Source organism: Aquarana catesbeiana, linkage group LG05 (assembly GCF_042186555.1).
Source record: "Aquarana catesbeiana isolate 2022-GZ linkage group LG05, ASM4218655v1, whole genome shotgun sequence".
NCBI lineage: Eukaryota > Metazoa > Chordata > Amphibia > Anura > Ranidae > Aquarana > Aquarana catesbeiana.
This window is the reverse complement of record NC_133328.1, coordinates 262,466,965-262,492,793: the sequence shown is the minus strand read 5'-3', so window position 1 is coordinate 262,492,793 and position 25,829 is coordinate 262,466,965. Positions and strand designations below refer to the sequence as shown.

The window sequence follows — 25,829 nt, the reverse complement described above, 5'->3', positions numbered from 1 at the left end:
ATGATCCAACTTGCAGCGCAGAGGATCTTGAAGGGGCAAACCTTGCCAAAATGAGGAAATAAAAACTGGCTCAGGGTATTTCCCTGTGCCATGTTGATGGGGACAAGAGCCTCTTCCCGACAACCCTGGCCGGTGGTTGTCGGGATCTGCATCGGAATCTGGACCAGGCACTTCACCAGTGACAGGCGTTTTTTTTTTTTTTGTTTTTTTTTTGTTTTTTTTTATAAATATTGCATATTAGCTAAATTATACACTAAAAACTTTGAGATTTTTATCCAATTAATCAAAACAATAATAGGCCAGCTAATCAAGTATGAACATAATCCTTCGTTGCAGCCCTAAACCACACATTATATTTGAGTTTAAAGCGGAGTTCCACCCATTTAAAAGTCAGCAGCTACAAAAAGACCGTGGGACAGGCGAGTGTCTGTTTATTAAAAGTCTTTTAATAAACAGACACTTGCCTGCCCCACAGTCCAGCGATGCGGGCACTCGAAGCCTCACTCGCCGGCATTGTAACTGTGGGCGCTCGGCAATCTTCTGGGACCTGTGATTGCGGGGGGGGTTTGGGAGAGAGGTGAACTTCCGCTCTGCGCCATGGCGCCAAAAGGGGAAGTGGGAGCTGGGTGCCTATCAAAACTTCAAAACTGGGCACCCGCCCCCCCCCCCCCCCAAAAAAAATTACATGCCACAAGTGGCATGTCAGGAGGTCGCCAGTTCTTAAAGCGGAAGTTCCATTTTTGGGTGGAACTCCACTTTAATGGTATATCTATAAACTCACTGCACAGGTGCAAACAGGCCCTAAAAGTGCAGTTGTATTTTGACAGGTTAAATATCTGGTTGGGTTGGCATCATACCATAAATGGCTGTGCAACATACAGGGCTCTCCCCACTAATTTTGTGTCTGCAAAAATTATCAATTGCGCCTCGTGGCAAGAGAATGTTGCAAAAGGGTTGTTTATCCATTAAAAAAAATTCTTGCCAACCCTAGGAGGAAAGAATGCCTACATTTTTCTGGACATAGCAAACATGCGACCTGAATTAAATTTTCAGTAATTCGAAACTAAGGCATGCACATCCTTTCTTTACACCATTTGAAATCCACATCGACAAAATATTCATATTCTAAGTTTGCGTTAACTTAAGCAAGCCAACACAACTACAACGTACTAACGACCGCCTTCAAGTTAGATACATCCAACTTCCCATATCTCATTTTGTAACTCCAACAAAACATGTCCAGTCAGAAGCATTTGTTACAATATTGTTTAAAAGTAGATATGCACACAAGCCGATCCAACCACGTAGCACAAGCAATTCAACTGTTTTCACCGAACTCTAAACCTGCACGTACTGACGTTACCTTCTTCGGCCGCCTCCATCTTGTCGAGCCTGTGACGTATCCTGCAGCTCACGCCTTCTTGTCTTTCTTTCAGTGTGTCTTACAGAGCGAGATGTCAGACTCGCTCCTCCCAGTGAACATTGACACCCCCCCCAAGCTGCGGTACTTAGAAACTGAAACAGATGCACTAATTGGCTCTTGGATGTGAGACCGAGCTGCAATTTGTGGAGCAACCCTGGATGTCATAGGTTCCCTACAGTGATAGCAACAAAGGAGAAAAAGGTCTCGATAATGGTCACGTGGTGCTAGCCGTGCTTAATGCGCATGCGTAGTATACGACAGCTTATTGTGATGGTTTGTGTGGGATAGGTTTTCAGAAAGTAAATGACTATAGTATATTGGCCGATTCTCTCTTTCTGATGGTATGAAACATTTATTGATATGTTTTACTTATGATATTGTTAAAGGCTTTTTAGGATGTTAATTGTAAGTATTAGGCTTTTTGTCATGTTGCGTTCTAAACGAGGATAATATGCACACGCACAGGGATGCAGAGATGTTCCGTACAGGTGTCCCGTCAGATTAAGCGACCCGTCAGATTTTCCTATTGATGTCATTTGGGACACAGCAGCTGCTGCTGCACCCATGCGTTCAGGACTGTACACCAGCATGGATGTCACATTGGGGGCAGTGTCGGTGCAGCTGCTGTTTTCCACGGACATCGATTGGGTGGGATGCTCTGAACACCTGTGCATTCCCTATGTGAGTAAACATTTGCCCCGTGTGAATGATGTCTAAATTAAAAGAGAAGTTTTTTGGTATTTTTTTTGCAGAATCATACTTAACTACTTCGATGCAACATTGGTCCGATGCTGCATCTTCATTGTCGCGATCTTGCCTGAGCCTGGACCGGCTCTGTGACATCAGCTGACAGCGGGCTTTAGCCCGCTGTCTGCTGAAAACGGGTCACAGGAGTGCAGAACGTACTGCACTCCTCTAATCTACAGGATCTACTTCCCCTTTGAAGTGATTCTAAACATTCACATTTTTTAAATAAAAATAACAAAATTTTTTTAACAAAAATACTTACCTGCTTTGTGCAATGGTTTTACACAGAGCTGCCCTGATCCTCTTCTGGGGTACCCTGCCGGTGCTCCAGTCCCCTCCTCTGGGGTCCCTCAGGGATGCTGGCAGTACCTCCCTGCATCGAGTGACCCGTCGGAGAAGCGCTCTCCTATGGGACACCAGTCTGGGCGTGCTCCATAGTCCTGCTTCTGCGTCTATTGACACAGAAAGCAGGACTTGGCCCCACCCCCTGGCGCCCGCGTCATTGGATTAGATTGACAGCAGCGTGAGCCAATGACAGCGCTGCTATCATACTATCCAATCAGGACACAAGACACCAGCTAGAGCTGGTGTGCTCGTCCCTAGGGAGAAGAAAACCGGGTTCAGGTAAGTAAAACGGGGGCACTGGGGGGGCTGCAGCACTACAGAAGGTCTTTCACCTTAATGCATACAAATGCATTAAGGTGAAAAACCATGAGGGTTTACAACCCCTTTAAGACTTTACAACCACTTTAAAAACTGTGCCAGTTAAAATGGACTGTTCATGCAAATGGAAGGCCTGTTTTCCTGCCAGCCCTCTGCTCCAAAATAAAACTAGGTGCAAAAAAACAAAGGCAGGATCACCTAATCTCCAACAGTCCGATATCTGTGAGGTCTCACACACTGGTATCGTCTCTCTGGCTTCTTCCGAGTGCCAGTCTTCTGCCGTCTTGATTAACTGGTGCAGGGTGACACCGCCATTGCACATGTGCAGAAGTGCAGTCATCCCAGCACACAGACAGTGTGACAGAATCTAAACTAAGCTGCGCATGCATAGTTCGGTGTACATACTAGAGCTGCACAATTAATCGTCAAGAATCATTATCGTGATCTGACTAAAGTGTTTCACAATTCTTTCTATGCAAAGAATTTTCTTTGCTCTTCTGAAGCCACAGCCATCAAAAGAAAGGAAGAGAAAAACTGGGCAGTCTGCCAAGAATCAAAACATTCTTTATCAGTTGAACTTAAGTATAAACATTGTAACAATTTGTCAATGGAATAGACTTTGTGTGTAAGTGAAAAAAGTTTAACCACTTAAACACTAAACCTTTTTCTGACATTTGTTGGTTTCAAGTCAAAATCATTTTTTTTTTTTTTTGCTAGAAAATTATTTAGAACCCCCAAACATTATATATATTTTATTAGTAGACACCCTAGAGCAGTGGTCCCCAACCTTTTTGGCATCGGAGACCGGTGCTGTTGAAGAAAATTGTGCCAAGGCCCGGGGGGGGGCATATGCAGCTTTTTTTTCACGGGCAATTTATCGGGGCAATGGCTGGCGTTGGCGCTTCAATCATCCCGGCACCATCATTGATATGGTGTCAGGATGATTGAAGTGCATTATTTCTATCATTACATTGTAATATATAATGAAATAGTTCAACTCACCATAATGCAGAATGTATGTATTAGTATTCCGCGCTCAGGACGGGCTCAGAACCGAACTGCAGCCCCCCAGATAAAGAAAGCACCTAGGTGCGATCCAAATGCTATAAACTCAGAGAAAGTAGGGGATTGGCGCTGTTCACTGGTGAATAAATAACTATAAACAGACTCTCACCACAAGGAAAACATTACACCACAAATCTGGGTGAATAAAAAACGGTGAAACACAATATAATTTAGTATGTATAAATAAATATACACACTAAACATAACAGAAAGTGTGCGAACTGCTCAAAGTGAAGGAATATATATATAAAAAATAATAAATAAATCTCCAAACAATAATGTAAGTGGATAATCAATCAGATGTACAAAAATAGCACAGAAACCAAGAATAATAATCAATAAAAGGTGAAAGTGAATTATGCCCTGAAAAAACACAGTTTTACCCACTCCAAAGTAGTGTTTATACTAATAATGTGAGGCTGGATGGTGATCAAATAAAAAATAAAAACAAACGAAAAAATCAATTTACATATGGTGTGCATAAAAATGTTGTGATCAAGAATTACTCAATGAAAATTAATGAATGAAAAAATGTTTTTGAAATTTTTTTTTTAAAAAACTGACATAATAGTCTATGGTTTCAAGAAAAAAGTCTGTGCATGCAACAATTCCAAAAAATGCCGAAAAAATGCTATATATATTAAAAATGTCAAGTGTATATAAAAAAAGTTCTTGTGCAGCAAACTAGTGTATCTTCAAATGGTTCCAGGTATGTCCGTCCCGATAAATATATACCGTCCTGTGTGGAGCCCCCTCTAGTGTCCCCACTCACCGGAACGCCCAACCCCTGCAGGGGTAATGGGCATGTAGACGTGAGTCCGATGATCCAAGCGGTCGGTGTCCCCTTCACCACCTTCTCTCCACTTGTGTCACCAGATTGCTCTCAAAAGGCATCCACCAGGACAGATTACCATATACAGGGAGAGGAGAAGAGCCTCATAGTGTGATTCCAAATATAACTTTATTTAGCTCAAGCTTACATAAAAACTGAAAATAAGAAATAAAGACTAAAATCTGACAGCTCTCTGCCGGCTGGCTCCACGTCAGAAGCCGCAGACAGTGCAGTGTCAGCGGCGTGCGTTCCACGGCCGACTGCAGAAACCGGAAGTCAATGACATAAACAGAAGGAAAAAAGGAGGTATGCGTACCAAGAGGCCACGCCTTACGCGTTTCGTCAAGACGTCATCTGAGGCGCGCCCATCTTGGTACACCATACGTCTATAAATACTACACGGAGGCACCACGGAAGCCAATCAGGAAGCGGTATATGACGAGCACATCCGCCCAGCTTAAGGAATGGGAGGACCGCTGTAGTGAGAAGTGGGAGGACATAGCCATCACAGCAGTCTGATACCCCGTAGTGGAAGTTCAAAAATTGTTCAAAAAATTGTAGAATCCAGGTTAAATGAAAAAGAGCGCCTCCGTGTGTAACAATAACATATTACCAGCATTTCAACAAACATATCTGTACTTCCAAAAAATATTTACAATACAAAAATGTTGAAACCTATGTTACAAAAAACATGAGGAATAAATTAAAAAGATATAAAAGGAAGGGAATATCAATATGAACAGTGGAATGTCATATACAAAAGATCTTTCATGAAGAAGATATAATATTACAACTGACCTTGTACAAAAGATAAAAATAAAAATACAAATAAAGATAAAAAATCTTTTATCTTGTAATATATTATACGAAAAAGTAAAATATGAAATAAATTAAAATAAAATATAAAAATAGATAAAAAATTATATTTGGTAAAAATAGCCAACAACAATTATAATATTTCGGATGTAAAACCTAGGACATGATGTGTTAAAAACATGCATCCAGGCTCCAGATACTAAGGGCGAAGCCCCTAGATTGAGGTCTAGGAGCATGAAAACACCAACAGCACCAACCATACCAAAAGCTGGTATGTATAAACAAGGACGAGCTAGTTTCGCATAAAATAAATTCTTTTGACCAATTTCTTTAATGGTTTTCCAAACGTAGGTGTTTTTCGACTTCTTTGTCTTCATTTTGGCCAAATCACTCTCCACCATACGTTTAAAAGCCCCTATACACTGATCCCCTGGAACTTTAGGATTAAAAATTGAATTGTTTTTAAGGTTGGTATGGCTATACACTTCGGGTTCGGGCAGGGTGGTGGGCTTTTTGTTCAAAGCAAAATGCTTCTTAATCTTCAATTTTCACTGATAAGGGTTACCATACCGAATCCTTGTTGAAACTGAAAAACGAAATAATGAATTTGGACCGGGATTCTCTTTTAACTACCAAAAGAAATAACACACAGAGGGACTCTCCAGGGGATGTATCCTTTATCACAGGTTTTAATACACAATACAGGAATATAGAACACATAGTGAGGAAATATTGGCCCTTATTAAAATCTGATAGAACTTTGGGGAACATCCTCACAAGAAAACCACGTTTTATTTATAGAAGGGCACCTATCCTCAGAAATCAACTGGTACATAACGTCATCGACCCTCCAAAAAACATCAAGTTGTTCTCAGGCCTAAAAGGTTTTTACAGATGCCAGAAATGTCTGGCATGTCGGGTCAGCAAAAAGCAACCAAAGAAGAGATCCTCTTTCTTTTCTAGGAGAGGTATAGAGTTTGACATCAGAGAATTGATCACCTGCAATACTACCCATGTGACTTACGTCATTGAGTGCCCATGTCGAATGCAATATGTGGGTAGAACCACGAGACCCCTACGTGTGCGTATTAGGGAGCACATTACTAATATAAGAAAGGGGTTTCCCAAGCATAATCTTTCCAGACACTTTGATGAATTTCATCATAGAGATCCATCGTGTTTGGTGTTCTACGGTATAGATACGATCAAAGATAACTGGAGGGGGGGGAGTAAGAAGGTACTGATATCCCAAAACGAAACCAGATGGATATACCGTCTGGACAGTCTGGTCCCTAGAGGACTTAACGTGGACATCGATTTAAACAGTTTTTTATCCAATTTTTAGCACTTATATGTACATAGGGACTTTATTTTAATTTACAATGGTATCCCTCCCTTCCTGTTAATGTTGCACAAGTATAGTATGTATACAATCATGAAGGGTTCACCATCTATTCTCCCTCTCTGGGATTCTGTACCCTCGTATTTATAGTGCAATAGTATGATACAGGATGAAGCCAGTGGGCGTAGGGCACTCGTGTTTCCTTTCCAGTTCCACCTATTTTTCTAGGGCCTAATTTCATTTTAATTTCACCTGATCTTCATTTTGTGTTGTATCGTACTGACTATTTTATGCAAAACTAGCTTGTCCTTGTTTATACATACCAGCTTTTGGTATGGTTGGTGCTGTTGGTGTTTTCATGCTCCTAGACCTCAATCTAGGGGCTTCGCCCTTAGTATCTGGAGCCTGGATGCATGTTTTTAACACATCATGTCCTAGGTTTTACACCCAAAATATTATAATTGTTGTTGGCTATTTTTACCAAATATATTTTTTTATCTATTTTTATATTTTATTTTAATTTATTTCATATTTTACTTTTTCGTATAATATATTACAAGATAAAAGAATTTTTATCTTTATTTTTATTTTTATCTTTTGTACAAGGTCAGTTGTAATATTATATCTTCTTCATGAAAGATCTTTTGTATATGTCATTCCACTGTTCATATTGATATTCCCTTCCTTTTATATCTTTTTAATTTATTCCTCATGTTTTTTGCAACATAGGTTTCAACATTTTTGTATTGTAAATATTTTTTGGAAGTACAGATATGTTTGTTGAAATGCTGGTAATATGTTATTGTTACACATGGAGGCGCTCTTTTTCATTTAACCTGGATTCTACAATTTTTTGAACAATTTTTGAACTTCCACTAGGGGGTATCAGACTGCTGTGATGGCTATGTCCTCCCACTTCTCACTACAGCGGTCCTCCCATTTCTTAAGCTGGGTGGATGTGCTCGTCATATACCGCTTCCTGATTGGCTTCCGTGGCGCCTCCGTGTAGTATTTATAGACGTATGGTGTACCAAGATGGCCGCACCTCAGATGACGTCTTGATGACAAAACGCGTAAGGCGTGGCCTCTTGGTACGCATACCTCCTTTTTTCCTTCTGTTTATATCATTGACTTCCGGTTTCTGCAGTCGGCCGTGGAACGCACGCCGCTGACACTGCACTGTCTGCGGCTTCTGACGTGGAGCCAGCCGGCAGAGAGCTGTCAGATTTTATTTTTTATTTCTTATTTTCAGTTTTTATGTAAGCTTGAGCTAAATAAAGTTATATTTGGAATCACACTATGAGGCTCTTCTCCTCTCCCTGTATATGGTAATCTGTCCTGGTGGATGCCTTTTGAGAGCAATCTGGTGACACAAGTGGAGAGAAGGTGGTGAAGGGTACACCGACCGCTTGGATCATCGGACTCACATCTACATGCCCATTACCCCGGCAGGGGTTGGGCGTTCCGGTGAGTGGGGACACTAGAGGGGGCTCCACACAGGACGGTATATATTTATCGGGACAGACATACCTGGAACCATTTGAAGATACACTAGTTTGCTGCACAAGAACTTTTTTTATATACACTGGACATTTTTAATATATATAGCATTCTTTCTGCATTTTTTGGAATTGTTGCATGCACGGACTTTTTTTCTTGAAACCATAGACTATTATGTCAGTTTTTTAAAAAGAAATTTTCAAAAACATTTTTTCATTCATTAATTTTCATTGAGTAATTCTTGATCAGAACATTTTTATGCACACCATATGTAAATTGATTTTTTTGTTTGTTTTTATTTTTTATTTGATCACCATCCAGCCTCACTTTATTAGTATAAACACTACTTTGGAGTGGGTAAAACTGTGTTTTTTCAGGGCATAATTCACTTACACCTTTTATTGATTATTATTCTTGGTTTCTGTGCTATTTTTGTACACCTGATTGATTATCCACTTAGTTTATTATTTTTTATATATATTCCTTCACTTTGAGCAGTTCGCACACTTTCTGGTATCTTTAGTGTGTATATTTATTTATACATACTAAATTATATTGTGTTTCACCGTTTTTTATTCACCCAGATTTGTGGTGTAATGTTTTCCTTGTGGTGAGAGTCTGTTTATAGTTATTTATTCACCAATGAACAGCGCCAATCCCCTACTTTCTTTGAGTTTATAATGCAGAATGTGCCAGTTTCACTTGCCACGTCGCCTGCCACCAGATGCGGATTGTCACTTTCCACGTCGCCTGCCTTCAGATGCAGCTTGTCACTTGCCACGTTGCCTGCCACCAGATGGTTTTTGTCCCTTGCCACGTCACCTGCCACCAGATGCGGATTGTCACTTGCCACGTCACCTGCCTTCACATGCAGCTTGTCACTTGCCACGTCGCTTGTCACCAGAGGCATTTTGTCCCTTGCCACGTTGCCTGCCACCAGATGCTTTATGTCCCTTGCCACGTCACTTGCCACCAGATGCGGATTGTCACTTGCCACGTCACCTGCCTTCATATGCAGCTTGTCACTTGCCATGTTGCCTGCCACCAGATGCTTTTTTGTCCCTTGCCACATCACTTGCCACCAGATGTGGATTGTCACTTGCCATGTCGCCTGCCTTCATATGTAGTTTGTCACTTGCCACATCACCTGCCAAAAGATGCATTTTGTTCCTTGCCACGTCACCTGCCACCAGATTTGGATTGTCACTTGCCACGTCACCTGCCATCAGATGCAGCTTGTCATTTGCCACGTCGCCTGCCACCACAGGAAGATTGTCACTGCAGTGGTGGCAGCACAGGTGTGCGCATTAGTTCAGAGGCAAGCCTGGAGTAGTGGGTAGTGAAGGAGAACAGCGGTATTGGGGGGGGGCGCGGGTAGTGAGAGATGATCTGCCTCACCTCCAGCAGTGTATTGGTGTTCTTCCGTGCTGTGTCGGCGGAGGAGCAGTGAGTGATGCGGGCGGGCAGTGAGGAACGATCCCCGGTTCTCTGCCCCCCCACCTCACCTCCAGCATTATAGTAGCCCCGTGAGTGTGGAAGAGTGGCGATGCAGGCGGGCGGTGAGAGATGATCTCATCTCTCTGCTCGCTCGCCTCAGTATAGCGGCCCCGCTGTGAGCACTGAACAGCGGTGATGCGGGCGGGCGGTGAGAGATGATGTCATCTTTCTGCTCGCTCCGCCGCCGCTCGTCAGACAGTGCAGCCTTCGCGGCCTGGCTGCAAACAGGCCACGGCCTGGGGGTTGATGACCCCTGCCCTAGAGAATAAAATAGTAGCTGTTGCAATATTTTATGTCACTCTGTATTTGCACAGCAGTCTTTCAAATGCAATTTTTTTGGAAAAAATTACTTTAATGTAAAAACAAAAAACAAAAAAAAAAACTAACCAGTAAAGTTAGCCCTTTTTTTGTATAATGTGAAAGATTTTACGTCGCGAGAAACGTGAGAGAATTGTGATCTTTTTATTCTAAGCAAAAAAATCGTGATTCTCATTTTGGCCAGAATCGTGCAGCTCTAGTACATACTACAGAGGATTGTGAACAGGCAATAAAGTGTATTTTATTGCAGAAGACACACTGCATGTCTCTTTTGCAGGAAAGAGCCTACCTTCAGTTCGACTTCAACAAAAGTGAGAGCTGTCACTGTGCTCTCCCCTTCCGCCCAGCTGCTCTATTCATAGAAACTATACTACAGGTTCTATGAAAGATACAGGTATGAAAATGTCAGTCAACTTATAAATGCCCAATGTAAATGATGCCACATCCCTGGTCCAAATCATTTAAAGGAGGGGGGATTATGGTGTGGGGTTGTTTCTCAGAAGTTGGGCTTGGAGAGGAGGAAAGCAGGAGACAGAGAGGACCCAACCCCCATTATGAACCGAAGTAACAGTCAGGAACATTTAAGTACAACAGGAGGGGGTATGGGAAGACATGGTTCACCACAGAGACATGTTATGGACTGTGACCAGGAGAGCCTCCAAGACGGTGAAGGGAACCTACAAGGATGGATTGGGCAGAGTGTAGACCCAGAAAGGGATATCTGGGGTCTGTTGAAGGCCCTCCCCACTAAAAATGATATCCAGCAATTAATAAATGCTGTTGAACAATCTTGCATGCAAGCAATAGCAAGCTTAAAAGAGGACGTCAGGGACTTGGGATACAGAGTAGAGGGGATGGAAAAAGAACAAGAAGTTACTATACAGGTGGTGGCGGAGACTCAAGAGGCCATGAAAAAATATGAAGAAACATTAAATGCATACAGGGACCAGCTGGATGAATATGAGAATAGGGATAAACGTCAAAATATACGCATAAAGGGACTGAAAGAGTCAATCACAGCGATAGAACTAGCCCCAGCGGTACAAAAAATGTTTGGAGAGATTTTAGGGGACCAAGCCCCTAATGTTATAAAAATAGATAGGGTACACCGGGCCCACCCCAAGAGTATAAAAACTGATGTCCCCAGAGATGTGATATGAAAGGTTCACAAATATGCAGTCAAGGAGAGTATAATGAAGATGGCACGTGATAACCCTAGGATTACATTTGAAGGCTCAAATATAGCTTTGTACCCAGATTTATCGAAAAGGACTCTCTTTAAACGTGGGGCGGTTCGCCCACTGCTGGAGACCTTACGGAAGGCGGAGATTAAATATAGGTGGGGGTTCCCTTTCAGCTTAACAGCCTCCAGGGATGGAAGAACTGCAACATTGCGAACGAAGGATGATCTTAAAGTATTTGTGGAAAAATTAGACCTCCCGATGGTGGACTTTGTGGACTGGAGAACAAGTTGTCTAGGGCCCCCCCTACAACGAGCAGAGAAATGGCAAGAAGTACCGGCAAGGGTTAATAGGGGAATAGCCCAAAGAAGGACTTAAAGGACTAGAGGACTTTTTTCTTTTTTTTTTTTTTTTTTTTTTTTTTCTTCTGGTCCTTTCCACTTAGGAGAGGGTCAGAGGAGTAATGCCGGGGAAAGGGGGGGGGGGAGAGTGTAATGGGAAATGTGGGCCTTAGGTAGGTCAATAGGTCAGCCCCAATCAAAGGGGAGAATAATCCTGCAGGAAGCAGGGAAGGGAGGTAGTGGGCGCACAGGATGTGTGGGTGCGCGCAAACTACGTACCCGATTTTTAGATATACACCTAGTGAGAGGTTTGTGGTATGATATGTGGTATATTTTTTGTTTCTGTTATGTTTTTTTTTTGTTTTTTAGGTATAAATATATGTTTAATGAAGTAATGAATGTTGGGGAGGGGGGGGGTAGAAGGGGGGGTGGGATTGGCAGAGGAGAAGATAGAGAACAATGGCAAGGGGCCGAAGGCCATAAAAGGGAAATAAAATGACAGCCATTTTGAAAATTTTGTCATACAATGTGAGGGGTTTGAATTCATCAATTAAAAGAGGGCGCCTATGGGTTGAGCTGCAACATTGGGGAGCTGATGTTTTTTTCTTGCAGGAGACCCATTTTAAGAGCAGCTCAATCCCAAGCCTACCCCAGAATATGCTGAATCAGTGGTATCATGCGGTATCCCCAATAGCGAGGGCAAGAGGGGTCACAATTGCATTCAAGAAATCATGCCCTTGGATTACTGAGACCTTGCAAAGTGACCCAGAAGGTCGGTATTTGTTTGTAAAGGGTACACTACAGGGGAGACGATATACCTTTGCTTCAATACATGCGCCAAATGTTGAGACAGCTAAATTTCTGGTTAAAGTATTTGGACAACTGGAAGAATTTAAGGAAGGGTGTGTAGTGGTAGGAGGAGATTTCAATATGGTGTTAGAGCCGAGTGTAGACACCTCTACGGGTAGAACTACTATGTCTTTTAAAGCTATAAAGCGGGTTAAACAAACCTTATGCTCACAACACCTTGTGGACACCTGGAGAGCTTTACACCCAGGCACTAGGGACTATAGCTATTACTCCAAAGTACACGATATGTATTCGCGGTTAGACCTTTTTCTGGTGGATCAATTCTACTTGGGGAATGTCAGCACAAGTACAGTTGAGCCAATAACGATGTCTGACCACGCCCCAATAATTTTGACCCTTCAACCAACTCAAATGACCCGGGCGGAACGAATATGGCGCCTGAACGAGTCATTGTTGGACAAGGAAGACATAGTGGAAAAACTAAGGGGCAAGATAAAGGAGTATTTTGAAATAAATAAAACAGAAGGCGTGTCAGATCAAGTGGTGTGGGAAGTTCACAAGGCGGTTGTGAGGGGGGATTTAATTGCCTTTGGTACATATATAAAGAAGGAAAGAAAAAGAGAAATAGATGAACTACTAGAGAAGATCAGAACCCTAGAAAAAAAACATAAGGAAAATCTTGACCCAATGGTTGGCAGATGTCTGGAGAGTGCACGGGCAGAGCTTTCGCAATATTTAGAGTATAAAGCGAAGAGCAAAATTAGGTACTTCGCAAATAGAGCATATGAACAAGGAAACAAATGCGGTAGGCTACTGGCAAAACAACTTAAAAAACAACAGGACTCAAGACACGTGCATAGCTTACTAGTTCAGGGCAGGAAAATAATAGACACAAAGGCCATAGCAAAAGAATTTGGTAAATTCTATGAGGCACTATATAATATCTCCAAAACAGAACCACCTGTAAGGGAAAGCGAGGGACAAGGGAGGGATAAGATAGAGGAGTACATCGAGAATGCTGATATGCCCATACTACCTAGAGAAATAACCGAGATTATGGAACGTCCAATCACGGTGGAAGAGTTAAGGGGAGTGATAGCGGCCCTGCCCCCAGGGAAAAGCCCAGGCCCGGATGGGCTGACAAACATATATTACAAGAAATTTCTCCCAATTTTGGTAAAGCCACTTTGTGATTATTTCAACTCCATAGGTGCTGGAAGTCCACTTTCCCCAGAAGCATCACTGGCTTACATAACGGTTTTGCCGAAAGAGGGAAAAGATCCCCAGGTATGTGCTAATTACAGGCCGATCTCTCTGCTGAACTCAGACACCAAGATACTGGCAAAAATTCTGGCCCTGAGATTGCAGGAAGATGTAGGAGATTTAGTGCACCCAGATCAAGCAGTAAAGGGACGAGAAGCAAGAGACAATACCACCCGCGCACTCCATATACTGCATTGGATGCGATACGGCCCAGGTAGGGCCCCAGGAATCACTCTGTCGATGGATGCCGAAAAGGCCTTCGACAGAGTGAACTGGGGCTTTATGAGAGAGATACTGGGGAGGATAATACTGGGGGAGAGGATGCTGGGTTGGATTATGTCATTATACGCGAAACCAAGAGCAAGAATTAAGGTAAATGGGACTGTATCTGAATGTTTTAACATACAAAACGGTACCAGGCAGGGGTGCCCGCTGTCCCCCCTGATATTCGCAATAGTAATGGAACCATTTCTGCGTAGAATTAGAAAGAATAAGGAGATAGTAGGGACGCATATAGGCCATACGGAACACAAAGTAGCAGCGTATGCGGATGATTTATTATATTTCCTCTCCGCTCCCCAGACATCTATAGCCGCATTGATGGTGGAAGTACAGAAATTTGGAAGGGTGTCTGGCTTTAAGATTAATTTCGAGAAATCAGTCATCCTTCCTAGTCATGTCCCAGTGGAGATAGAGAGATCACTGAAAGAGAAATACCCATTTATATGGGACAAGGAGTCGCTGACATATCTGGGGGTACAGATAAGCGCAGACTATGAACTGTTGGTGGAGTATAATTACGGCTCATTAGTGAAAGAAATAAAAGAAGAATTAAAGAAGTGGAAGGGGAAATACTTGACCTGGTTCAGAAGAATCAGTGCCATAAAAATGAGCATACTGCCCAGAATAGTTTATGTGCTGCGTACAGTGCCAATTAGGCTGCCAGCGAGTCTCCTTAAACAAATACGTCGGCTATTCGTGGCCTTTGTGTGGAACGATAAAAGGCCTAGACTGGCTTACGATATTTTAAGAAGGAGTAGAGCGAAGGGTGGCTTAGGACTCCCGGATATAACATTCTATTATAGGGCCATGGTTAGAATAACGGACTGGTGCCATGACCTAAATAGAAAACCATGGATACAGGCAGAAATGGCGATGGTGGGGAGAAACCTGGCAGGAGCACCATGGATCCAAGGGTCATTGAGAGGGCTGTCACAATGGACATCACCAATGACCCTGAATACATTAGAAGTATGGGATAGGATGAATAAAGAGGGCAGGTATGCTCCTCAGACCTCCCCTCTGGCTCCTCTGAAGGGATTTCCGTGGTTCCCCCCGGGGGAGAAGACGGGAAGTCTGGGGGCGTGGGGACAAGACGGGAATATTAGATGTGGTAAGTTTGCCCCAAGTGGAGTCTTACTATCACTGACGGAGATGATATTGAAATTCGGGGAGACAAGAATGGCGGAATGGAAACACCGTCAAATGACAAGTTTCCTTAAGAAAATAAAACCATTAAGACCCATAAATACACTTACCACGTTTGAGAGGCAGTGTGCACAGACATCAGAAGCTGGGCATACATTATCTCGGATGTACAGAATGATCCAAGGAGAGCAAGAAAAGAAACCTCCATACTTTATAAAAGAATGGGAGAGGGAGCTAGGCCAAGTGTGGACAGATAAATAAATAAAATGATATCGTTAACATTTACTACCTCCATAAGTACAAAGGTGCAAGAAATGGCATATAAATTCCTAGCGAGATGGTATAAGACACCAGTTAATATAGCACAAATCTCTTCAGAAGCTAATGACAAATGCTGGAGGGGCTGTGGACAGAGGGGAACTTTTCTTCATCTATGGTGGTCATGCCCGATAATTAAGCGATTCTGGGAATTAGTGACCCCGTGGATTAAGAAAATGACGACGGACCACATGGAGTTTGGGCCGATACGATATTTATTTCATGGAACGTCCGGTTCTGTCAAAAAGTATAGAGAAAGTGTTATCCCACACTTATTGAATGGGTTCATGTGGTTAAAAATCAAAGAAAGAAATTTGAAACGACATGGGCGAACTGGGAACAATGCGCCAAGGAGATATTAGAAGAGGGAAATATAGATGGGTAAGGGAGGAAGAAATGGTATAGTCATTTAGAATAGAGATATAAGAAGAGTGGCCCTGAAGGGTAGACGTAAATAGTGAAATAACTTCTCTAATGCTAATCAAAGAGGGAAGGGGGTAAGATAATGTATGGTTATATGTATATGTGGTTTTTGGATTTTGGAAACACAGATACACGATTTATAATAATTATGAACTATAGGGATATTATTCCCTTCCTAAGCACGAATGTATTTTGAGGTTTTTTTTTTTGTTTTTTTTCTCACAAATCACATTATTATGAATTGAATGAATAGTCATTATTATGACTATTGACACAAATTAGAATAAAGGGGGATTTATCTTATAATGAATTGAAGTGATTAACAACACGAATTAGAATAAGGGGGGAATTTATTTATGATTTTAAATTTTAAACACTTTATAATTATAAGCACGATTGTACACGGAGGGGGATGGGTAAGGGTTTTTTTTTTTCTCAAATACATAATAATGAATGGAAGGGATAATGACACGAATCAAACATGGGGGAATTTATTTATAACTTCATCTTTAAACACTTTATAATTATAAGCACGATTGTACATGAAGGGGGGTGTTGGGGGAGGGAATTTTTTTTTTTTTTTTTTATCATATATGTAATGTCGACTTCTGGGACAGGGGGGAAACTGCGGTAGGAGAGGAAGGATGTAATGTGTAGTATGTTTTCTTTCTGTGGATTGAATATAGGGGTATAGAATGTTGTATAGATGATGTATATATAAATGAAATAATAAAAAAATTTGATTATTAAAAAAAAAAGAAGTTGGGCTTGGCCCCTTAGTTCCAGTGAAGAGAACTCTTATGCCCTGTACACACGGTCCGACATTGGTCGGACATTCCGACAACAAAATCCATGGATTTTTTCAGACGGATGTTGGCTCAAACTTGTCTTGCATACACACGCACAAAAGTTGACGGATAATCCGATCGTTCTGCACGCGGTAACATAAAACACGTACGTCGAGACTATAAACGGGGCAGTAGCCAATAGCTTTCATCTCTTAATTTATTCTGAGCATGCGTGGCACTTTGTGCGTCGGATTTGTGTACACACGATCGGAATTTCCGACAACCGATTTTGTTGTCGGAAAATATTATAGCAAGATCTTAAACTTTGTGTGTCGGAAATTCCTATGGAAAATGTGTGGTGGAGCCTACACATGATCGGAATTTCCGACAACAAGGTCCTATCACACATTTTCCATTGGAAAATCCTATCATGTGTACAGGGCACTGAGGTGTCAGCATACCAAGACATTTTGGACAATTTCATGCTCCCAACTTTGCGGGAACATTTTGCTGATGGTCCCTTTCCTGTTCCTACATGACTGGGCACCAGTGCACAAAGCAAGGTGCATAAAGACATGGAAGAGCGAGTTTGGAGTGGAGGAACTTGACTGGCCTGCAACCCGATAGAACACCTTTGGGATGAATTATGCTGCGTACACAACAAATGTTCGATGGGAGCTAGTTGTGTGAACTTCTGACCGTGTGTAGGCTCCATCAGACATTTTCCGTCGAAATTTCTGACAAACAAAATTTGAGATCTGCATCTCAAATTTTCTGACAACAAAATCCGTTGTTGTCCGCTGTCCTCTCGATGCGCTCAAGGTTACCGAGACAATTAAGGATCTATACTTGTTTGCACGTAACTTAACTTTTAGATTCTTGTATGACAAGGATCGTGTTAATCTCGATCTGGAGCGTGAGCTCACGGAGCGCACCAGAGGCTTCTCTGTGGAGGAGTTTTGGGCGCTCCGTGACCTCATGCTCCTGTTCGATGAGGGTGACACCGGGGACCCTGTTCTGTCTCAAGACAGCGGGTCTCTCGATGATATCCCTCCAAGCGGATCTCAGAGGGGGGCGCCCTCCCCCTTCTGCTACTTCTTTAACTAGTGCTTCTAGTCTGACTGTTGTTCCTAAACAAACGTTACCCGCCAAGTCCTTTCGTTTACGATCTCGAAGGTTTCCTGACCTAAATACTTGTCCCGAGATTTGGGCCTTTCTTCGAGCGACTATCAGTGATCTCAAAAAACAAAAATGGTCCGACTTTCACCCTAACCTTAATCCTAGCCAAACCCGAGCTTTCCAAACCTTACAGAGACGCTCAGATGTTGTTATAAAACAATCGGACAAGGGCGGGAATATTGTCCTTATGACACACTACCAATATCAATCAATGTGCCTTGCCATCCTCAACAATAGGAATTGGTACATACCTATTACCCAATAGACATGTGCATTTTCGTCCGAATGCATTTTTCGTCCGAATTTCAGGTATTTTCGTTATCCTTTAACAAACGATAACGAAAGTGCAGCATCCGAAAAATGAAAGATCCGACATAAACAAATGCTTTATTTTCGTTTTCGTTGCTACAACAGTTCGTTATAGATAGGAGATTCGACGTGATGATGACAATAACAATCTGTGTCCATCAAACCTGTGGTCGAATGTGCCTAACCTTAACTCTATTAGTCCAAGATTATTCTACACAGAGAGAAAAGATTCGACGTAGAGAGGAAAGATTCGACGTAGGGGAGAAAAGATTCGACATAGGGGAGAAAAGATAAATAAAAATGATGATGATGAATGTTATTGGCTGATTGTAACCAAAGAGGAGGAGCAGTAAAATAGCTAGAACTAAGTACACAAGTACTTTGGCTTATGGTGTCTGTTGAAAGTTCTAAGAAGATTCGACGGAGCAGGTAAACTATACGGCATCACACAGTTTAGCTGCTCCGTCGAATCTTCTTTGAACATTCGACAGACACCATAAGCCTTCAATGACAGATTCGACCTTAATTTGGATTTTCGGACGAATGCAATTTTTAACGAAAAACAAATTAAATAAAAACGAATTTCGGGAGTAACTAAATAAATTAATTTTTCGGACGAAAACGAAATTCCGAAACAAAATATTTCAGTGTGCACATGTCTATTACCCAATCCCATGTGTCATCCTTTGCACAGGAACTCCAGGCTCTTTGCACTGAGGCCTATCTTATGGGCCTCATTGACAAAGACACCTTGGAGTTCCTGGTCCCCCAATTTCCCCGCATCCCCACCTTTTATTCCCTACCCAAGACTCACAAAAATGTAAAACCCCCCCCAGGAAGACCCATAGTCTCGGGTATAGGCTCCCTAACCGATAATGCCAGTAAATTTGTTGACGCATTTTTGATGCCCCACGTCCATAGCCTTCCGTCCTATATCAGAGACACTACCGACCTACTTCAACGCCTTGAGGGAATCCAGATCCCTCCGGACGCCCTGCTCGTGGCTGTTGATATCGAGGCTCTTTACTCGAGTATCCCCCACGAGCAGGGCGTACGGACGGCTGGTTCCTTTTTTGTTCGAACAGAACACAACCACATGGCCCCTCAACCACTTCGTACTTGCACTATTGCACTTCATATTAACAAAAAATTATTTTATCTTTAACAACCAATTATTTTTGTAAATACAGGGAGTTGCAATGGGGATGTCATGTGCCCTAGCTTATGCAAACTTATATTTAGGTGGCTGGGAGAGGCATATCCATGAGAAATACTCTGAATTTTTAGACAATATCCTTTTGTGGTATCGCTTTATTGATGACCTACTATTGGTCTGGATGGGTTCAAGGGACAAATTATTACAATTTCTCCGCGAGCTAGATATTAATGATTTAAATCTAAAGTTTACATTTAAGATCGATCTAGAGCAGATTTCTTTTTTAGATTTGAATATCATTAAACAACCGGATGGGACTTTGGGTACTGACCTCTACAGAAAGCCGACTGCCGGCAACACGCTCCTGTTTGCTACCAGTGCGCACCCGAGTGCTCTGATACGGAGTATACCATATGCTCAGTACCTGCGTTTACGCAGAAACTGCACACGAGACACCGATTTTAAACTCCAGGCCAGAGCACTGCGTGAACGCTTACTGTTGCGTGGCTATTCCTCTACTAATCTTCGTAAAGCTTATAACAAAGCAGTGTCAGGCTCTCGGACTTCCCTCCTCTTTAAACATAGGGAACCTTCCCCTCCCAAGGACACCGTGAGGTTTATCACGACGTACTCCGCACATCATAACCCGCTTCGTAACATCTTAACCAAAAATTGGCACCTTTTGGCTGAGCATCATACGCTGGCCAAATACGTACGATCCACCCCAGAAGTGGTTTTCCGCAGGGCTCGGTCCTTGCGGGATAGATTGACCTCTAGTCATTATATCTCCACAAAACCTCCGAGAACTGGACCAAATGGCACTTTTAAATGCGGGGATTGTCCCCGGTGCCCTTGGGTCCATGAGAGTAGATATTTCGCCTTACCCAATGGGGAGACTTTGGTCCCTCGTACTTTTGCCAATTGTGCCACTAAAGGGGTGATTTATATAATGATTTGTATATGTAAAGCATTTTATGTAGGAAAAACGATCCGTGAATTTAGACAGAGAATTGGCGACCATCTTTATGATTCTGAAAATGGGAAATTAACTACCATTGGCCGACATATCGGTTTGTACCATAGATTTGACAACACGGTTGTCAAATTCTTGGTCCTCGAGGTGGTCCAGCCCAGCCCCAGGGGTGGCGATTGGGATCGCTCAGTTCTTCAGAAGGAATCCCTGTGGATCGAGCGACTCAACGCCACCCTCCCACCCGGCCTCAATGAGGCAGTATCATATAAGGCATTTTTGTGACTTGTTTGGGCTCTTCCCTCCCCCCCCCCATCAAATCCCCCCCTCCCCCTTTTTTCCCCATCTAACCCCTTCCCCTTCCCTTCCCCCTTCTTTTCCCTCCTGCCCTTTAAATCCCCCCAATTTCCTCCTTCCTTCCCCTTCCCCCTCCTACCCCCCAATTTCAATTGGGATGGTTCCATGTAGTGTAATCATTGATTTGTGACCACCTTTGATGCTGTTGGGACATTCATTAATCCTGGGTGACATTGTAATTGTTATCATCATATTTAAAATATAATTTGTATTGTTTTGCTTTGTAACCTCTTGTCATTATATCTGTTTATTTATTCTTTGCTGTACAAGGACAATCTCTCTCTCTCTACCTATTCCTTCCGTTCCCCCTCTCCTTTCCCCCCTTTTTCCCCCCTTCCCCAGGTGCTGTTTAGTGTCTTGCTGGATTCATGATTCTTCCCCTGCGGCGGACATATGTTTGCCCTGGCAGCCCCTCTCTGGCTGCTTGTGTCTCTTGGTCTGGGAACGCGATTCCCTTCGATATGAGCATGCGCAGTAGCATAACGGTGTGCACCTGCGCTGTGCGGGCAAACAGACCCGGTGACGTCAGAGGCCGCCCACGTCGGCGTGCCCTGAGTTCTGGGTTGGGGAGCTCAAATAGCGGCCATTCTGGCGGCTATGGGAGCCTGACAGCCTCTTGACGCTGAGCCGTGTCTGGATTGTTCCCCAACAGGTTAGTTTGTCACTATCCCCTTATTGATTACTATACCTTTGTCTTCCTTATTTTGTACCGCTCTTTCCTGTACATCCTAATCAATGCTTTCTGGCACTTACCCTATGCCACTATTGTGTCTATCCAGCACACAGGTCTACCTTCAACGTTATGGCTGTTGAATTTGATATTGTTCTGTGTCTGTGCCCCTGTAGTTTGGTTGGGCTTTGTTACTGCTATCTTTACTGCCTGTCCTCTTTCCTTCCACCAGTCATACACACCCCAGCAGGTTCTGATGGCTATGAGACATAAATGTACAGTATTTCCTTGCTCTGCAATTTACTCTACTATCCTTCCCTTATATGTATGCTAGTAGCTTATTTAGATTATAACTCTGTCCCTAGCTGGATTGGCTTCAACATGACATGCTCACCAGCCTGCTAATTTGGGTGCCTGAAGCAGTACCTTTGACGGCTCTATATGATTCCTTCTACCTACGCTTTCTATAGTGGAACTCCTGCAACTAACCTAGCTCATGCGTCACACAATACTCTAATGTACAGTTGGTGAGTGCCAATGTCTGTCACCATCAGTGTGCAGCCTTCGTTTAATTAATCCTTCTAGCCTTTAGTATTCTCTTGGGTGGTGGTCTGCTTAGCCCCTTCTCTCATCCCCTGTCCCACCCCCCCCCTTCTTCTCCCCCCCCCTTTTCCCCCCGTCCCCCCTTTTTCTCCCTCCCCCCCCTTCCTTCCCCCCTCCCCCTCCCTTTTTTCCCCTTTCTCTTCCTCCCCGTCCTCTTTTAATTTCCCTCCTTTCAACTTTCCCTTCTTTCCTCCCCCTTTCTTCCCCCTTGTCTGGTTTGTTTATTTTCCGGTTTCTCCCTATTCTTCCCTACCCCATCCCCGTTTTTTCCCCCCTTCGTCCTCTCCCTCCCTTCCTCCCCCTCCCTTCCCCCCCCCCCCTCTTTTCCCTTCCTTTCCCTTCTTTCCTCCCCCCTCCTCTTTCTCCTCCCTTTCCCTCCCTCCCCTTCTTTCTTTCCCTTCCAAATCCTCCTGTCTGGGGGTTCCAATTTCTCTCCTTCCCCCTCCCCCCCTTCTTGTTTTCCTTGGTCCTCGTTCTATTCCCTCTCTATATACCACCACTAAAGGCCCTCTGTAATCTCACGGTAATGGCACACCCCTTTAGGATCTTACTGGTACTAAGATGTTTACAGTCTGGTTAATTACACTCTTATCCATTAGAGGCTGTCTGTTATCCCCTGTGTCCGCCGCGGGGGAACTTGTATTGGGTCTTGCATACTCACAGAAACCGCCTGACTGGGTGAGCTTGTCCTTATGTTTATCCTATGTGTATACTGTATTTGATTATTGTTGTAAATAGTGCTGCTGCAATGACTTTATGTACTTACCTGTATATGCTAAAACCTTGTTACATCACGTTTTAGATATGCTTCTCCTGAGGAAGCGGTGTTCAGCCGCGAAACCGGTCTAGATTTGAAAGCTCCACACACACTTCTCATCCAAATCTTGCGGAATCCACCTGTTTTGATTATATGCTTCTCCTGAGGAAGGGGTGTTCAACCGCGAAACCGGTCGAGATTTAAAAGCTCCACACACACTTCTCATCCAAATCTTGCGTAATCCACCTGTTTTGATTGTGTGGTATTTCCCCTTTTATGATGATATATAGTGATGTTGTTTGTAATTGCAACTGTAATTGTAACTGTAATTTTTACTGTTGTTTTGATTAAAATTAAAATTTTATAAGGTCTTTTAACTCATCCTTCTACCAACTACGATATACCAATAATTGAGTACCGGAATAGTCCCCTTTTCCTTCCCTTTCGGGGGCGTCAGACAGGAGTCGTCAGTAGCAGCAACTGCGACTGCGTCTTCACCCCCTCTTTCCCTTAATTATAAACAAAATCCGTTCTCGTAAACTCCTATCGTGTCTACACAATTCCGATGCACACGCATGCTCTGAATCAGTTACGAGATGGAAACGCTCGGTCTGGTAAAACTAGCGTTCGTAATGGAGATAGCACATTCATCACGCTGCAAATTATTTAATCTTTTAAATGCATCTCATTCTCTTCTTCTTTAGAATGCTAGAATAATGAAGTTGTTTTGCTGCTGATATTCACACAGAGTTCTGAAAAAAATGATTCCTTTATTATTTCTCGTGATCTCATGAATGATTTTTTTTGGTCTTTTTTTGTCAGATCTTCATAATAATGTTTAGAATTTTTGTTTATAGTGTTTTTTTTTTATCCAGATCTCCTTTTTTTTTTTATAGTGATCTCCATTTATTTTTCTTTCGTTTTGTGTCAAGTTACCACAACACCATTATTATCTTGTATTTTTTAACCTCAAAGAGTGTTGGTGTCCCTTGTTAATTTGACATTATATTTTTGAAATGTACCTGCCTACTCACAAACATGAGGACTACACTATGAGGATTCCTTGTTTCTCCATACATATGGATTTGTTCCGGTGGATACTTATGTAAAGAACAACATGGATCTAGTTGGAAGGGGATCGCTGAACCTGAGAGGGGGATTCCGGGTCTCCAGGATTCCGGCCACAGGATTTATTCATGCCCTTCACCCCTGCAGGGGTTGGGCTTTCTGGTGAGTGAGGGCACAAGAGGGGGCCTGCCAAACACGGATACACTAACATTGAAATTCGCTGGGGATTACATACCTGTCTGATATACCTTCACTGGACAATTTACATTGGACGATTTTGATTGTATCACATACACCAACTTATTTAATACTTGTTTGATTGCACATATCTATTACTCTCATTTTTTGATTAATTCACCTCAAATTACACTTTTTTTAATCAACATTTTTTACTATTTATATCAGTAAGATCACAGATGTTTATTTGGCCCATTTACATGTATTTTTTAAGTATTGTCTATGGTATTGGGCACGTGAGTGGGTTTTTTAAATGCTGATATTACTTTTTATGTCATCTTTATCCATCTTGTACCATGTATGATTTTGCATCTTTTCACTTATGGTAGTGACTTGCATATTCACACTTCATGTAATATATGTAATGGATTAACTTACAGGATTTTAGTCAGATTCTCTCACATAGTTTGCTGTGGACTTTAGTGCACACTGCACATTTATTGTACATTAATTTTTCACATTTTTTATTCACATTTTCACATTCCCATTTTCTGGTGGGCTGTGTTTTTGCGTTTTTTGATTTTTCCATTATCTGTGAACAGCGCCATTCCCCTATTAGAACATTTTTGTCAGGTGGTTAAAATAAGTTTAGTACATTGTTGTCTAGATGGGTTTGTAACTAGAATGAAAATGTAAACTTAAATTAGTGTAAGGAGAGGACACTCAGCAGCTGTTTACACATCTGGATGCAGGAGCACTAATGTGGGACACCAGAACAAACTTGTTAGGGTGTCCCACACAGGTGCTCCAGTGGATACTAGGGGTGTCTCCATGTTAGGGCTGGGAGATTTTCCACAAAAAAAAAAATCTGCGATTTTCTTTAAAAAAAAACTCAATTCTTGATTCGAATCGAGTTTTTTTTTTTTTGGACACCGCGCCGGTCCTGAAGAGTTTTTAGGCGAGGCTGAGGCGTCAGCGCCGGTCCTGGGGAGCTACAGGCAAGAGCTTTAAGGGGAGGCCGCGGCTTCGGCCTAGTCCGCGGCCGGAGCCGCGGACTAGGCCGAAGCCGCGGCCTTGTCTGAAAACTCCTGCCCGTAGCTCTTCAGGACCGGCGCAGTGGAAAAAAAAAATCGATTTGCTTAACTGCTTGCCGCCCGCCGTCTGTCATTTGACGGCGAGGCGGCGCGGCTTTTGTTCTGGGAGGGCGTCATATGACGCCCTGCCCTTTAAACAGGGAATTTGCGTGATCGTGCGCGCGCATCCCTGTACCCTCGGTGGCGGCGTGTCACGGAGACACCGCTCGCCACCGAGGGGGATAAACAGCCATTGGGCATGGCTGTTTGCCACGTGATGACAGCTGGTACCGCCCCCTTGTGCACAGCGCATGCGCGTGATCGGGAGCATGCAGCGCGTGCACGTCGATGGCGGTGCTTTCCCGGGAACACTGCTGTCACCGACGATGGTAAACAGCCATTGGCCAGCGACTGTTTACCACGTGATCGGCTGTGATCCATTCACAGCCGATCACTAAATGTAAACACAGAGCGGTTACTAGCTGTTACCAGCTCTTCTCTCCTCACACACCATTTCCAGTGTGAGGAGAGAAGAGCTAGGAGCAGTGAGTTACTGATCTGTGTCTGTATTGTACTGCACAAGCACAACGCTTGTCCCATCGCCCCCCCCAATTGTCATCTGTCACCCAACAGTCACCACAGTCACCCCATAAAGTGCACCTGTCACATAAGACTGTCATCAGTGACCGTCAGCGGTGCACCTGTCAGCCATCACCCGTCACCCATCAGTGACGTCAGCTGTCACCTGTCAGCCA

General features: G+C 43.0%; 1 protein-coding gene and 1 long non-coding RNA gene across 4 annotated transcripts in view; one reads left to right on the top strand and one right to left on the bottom strand.

The window, feature by feature from the left end:
* The window catches only part of MARCHF6 (membrane associated ring-CH-type finger 6), a 1,314,422-nt gene extending 1,312,788 nt beyond the window's left edge, over window positions 1-1,634 (bottom strand). For 2 of the 3 annotated variants that reach the window (XM_073630743.1, XM_073630744.1), the window contains exon 1: window positions 1,364-1,632. In XM_073630743.1, coding sequence (XP_073486844.1) covers window positions 1,364-1,382 — 19 coding nt within the window. In that variant the 5' untranslated portion in view covers window positions 1,383-1,632. Of the gene's footprint in view, window positions 1-1,363 lie in introns of all 3 variants that reach the window. The other variant, XR_012244456.1, reaches the window with a different exon arrangement.
* LOC141144756 (uncharacterized) lies at window positions 1,462-23,123 on the top strand. Its single transcript, XR_012244457.1, has 4 exons — window positions 1,462-1,764; window positions 10,481-10,597; window positions 13,746-13,822; window positions 22,802-23,123. It is a non-coding gene; the product is annotated as an uncharacterized lncRNA (long non-coding RNA).
* The last annotated feature ends 2,706 nt before the right edge of the window (window positions 23,124-25,829 follow it).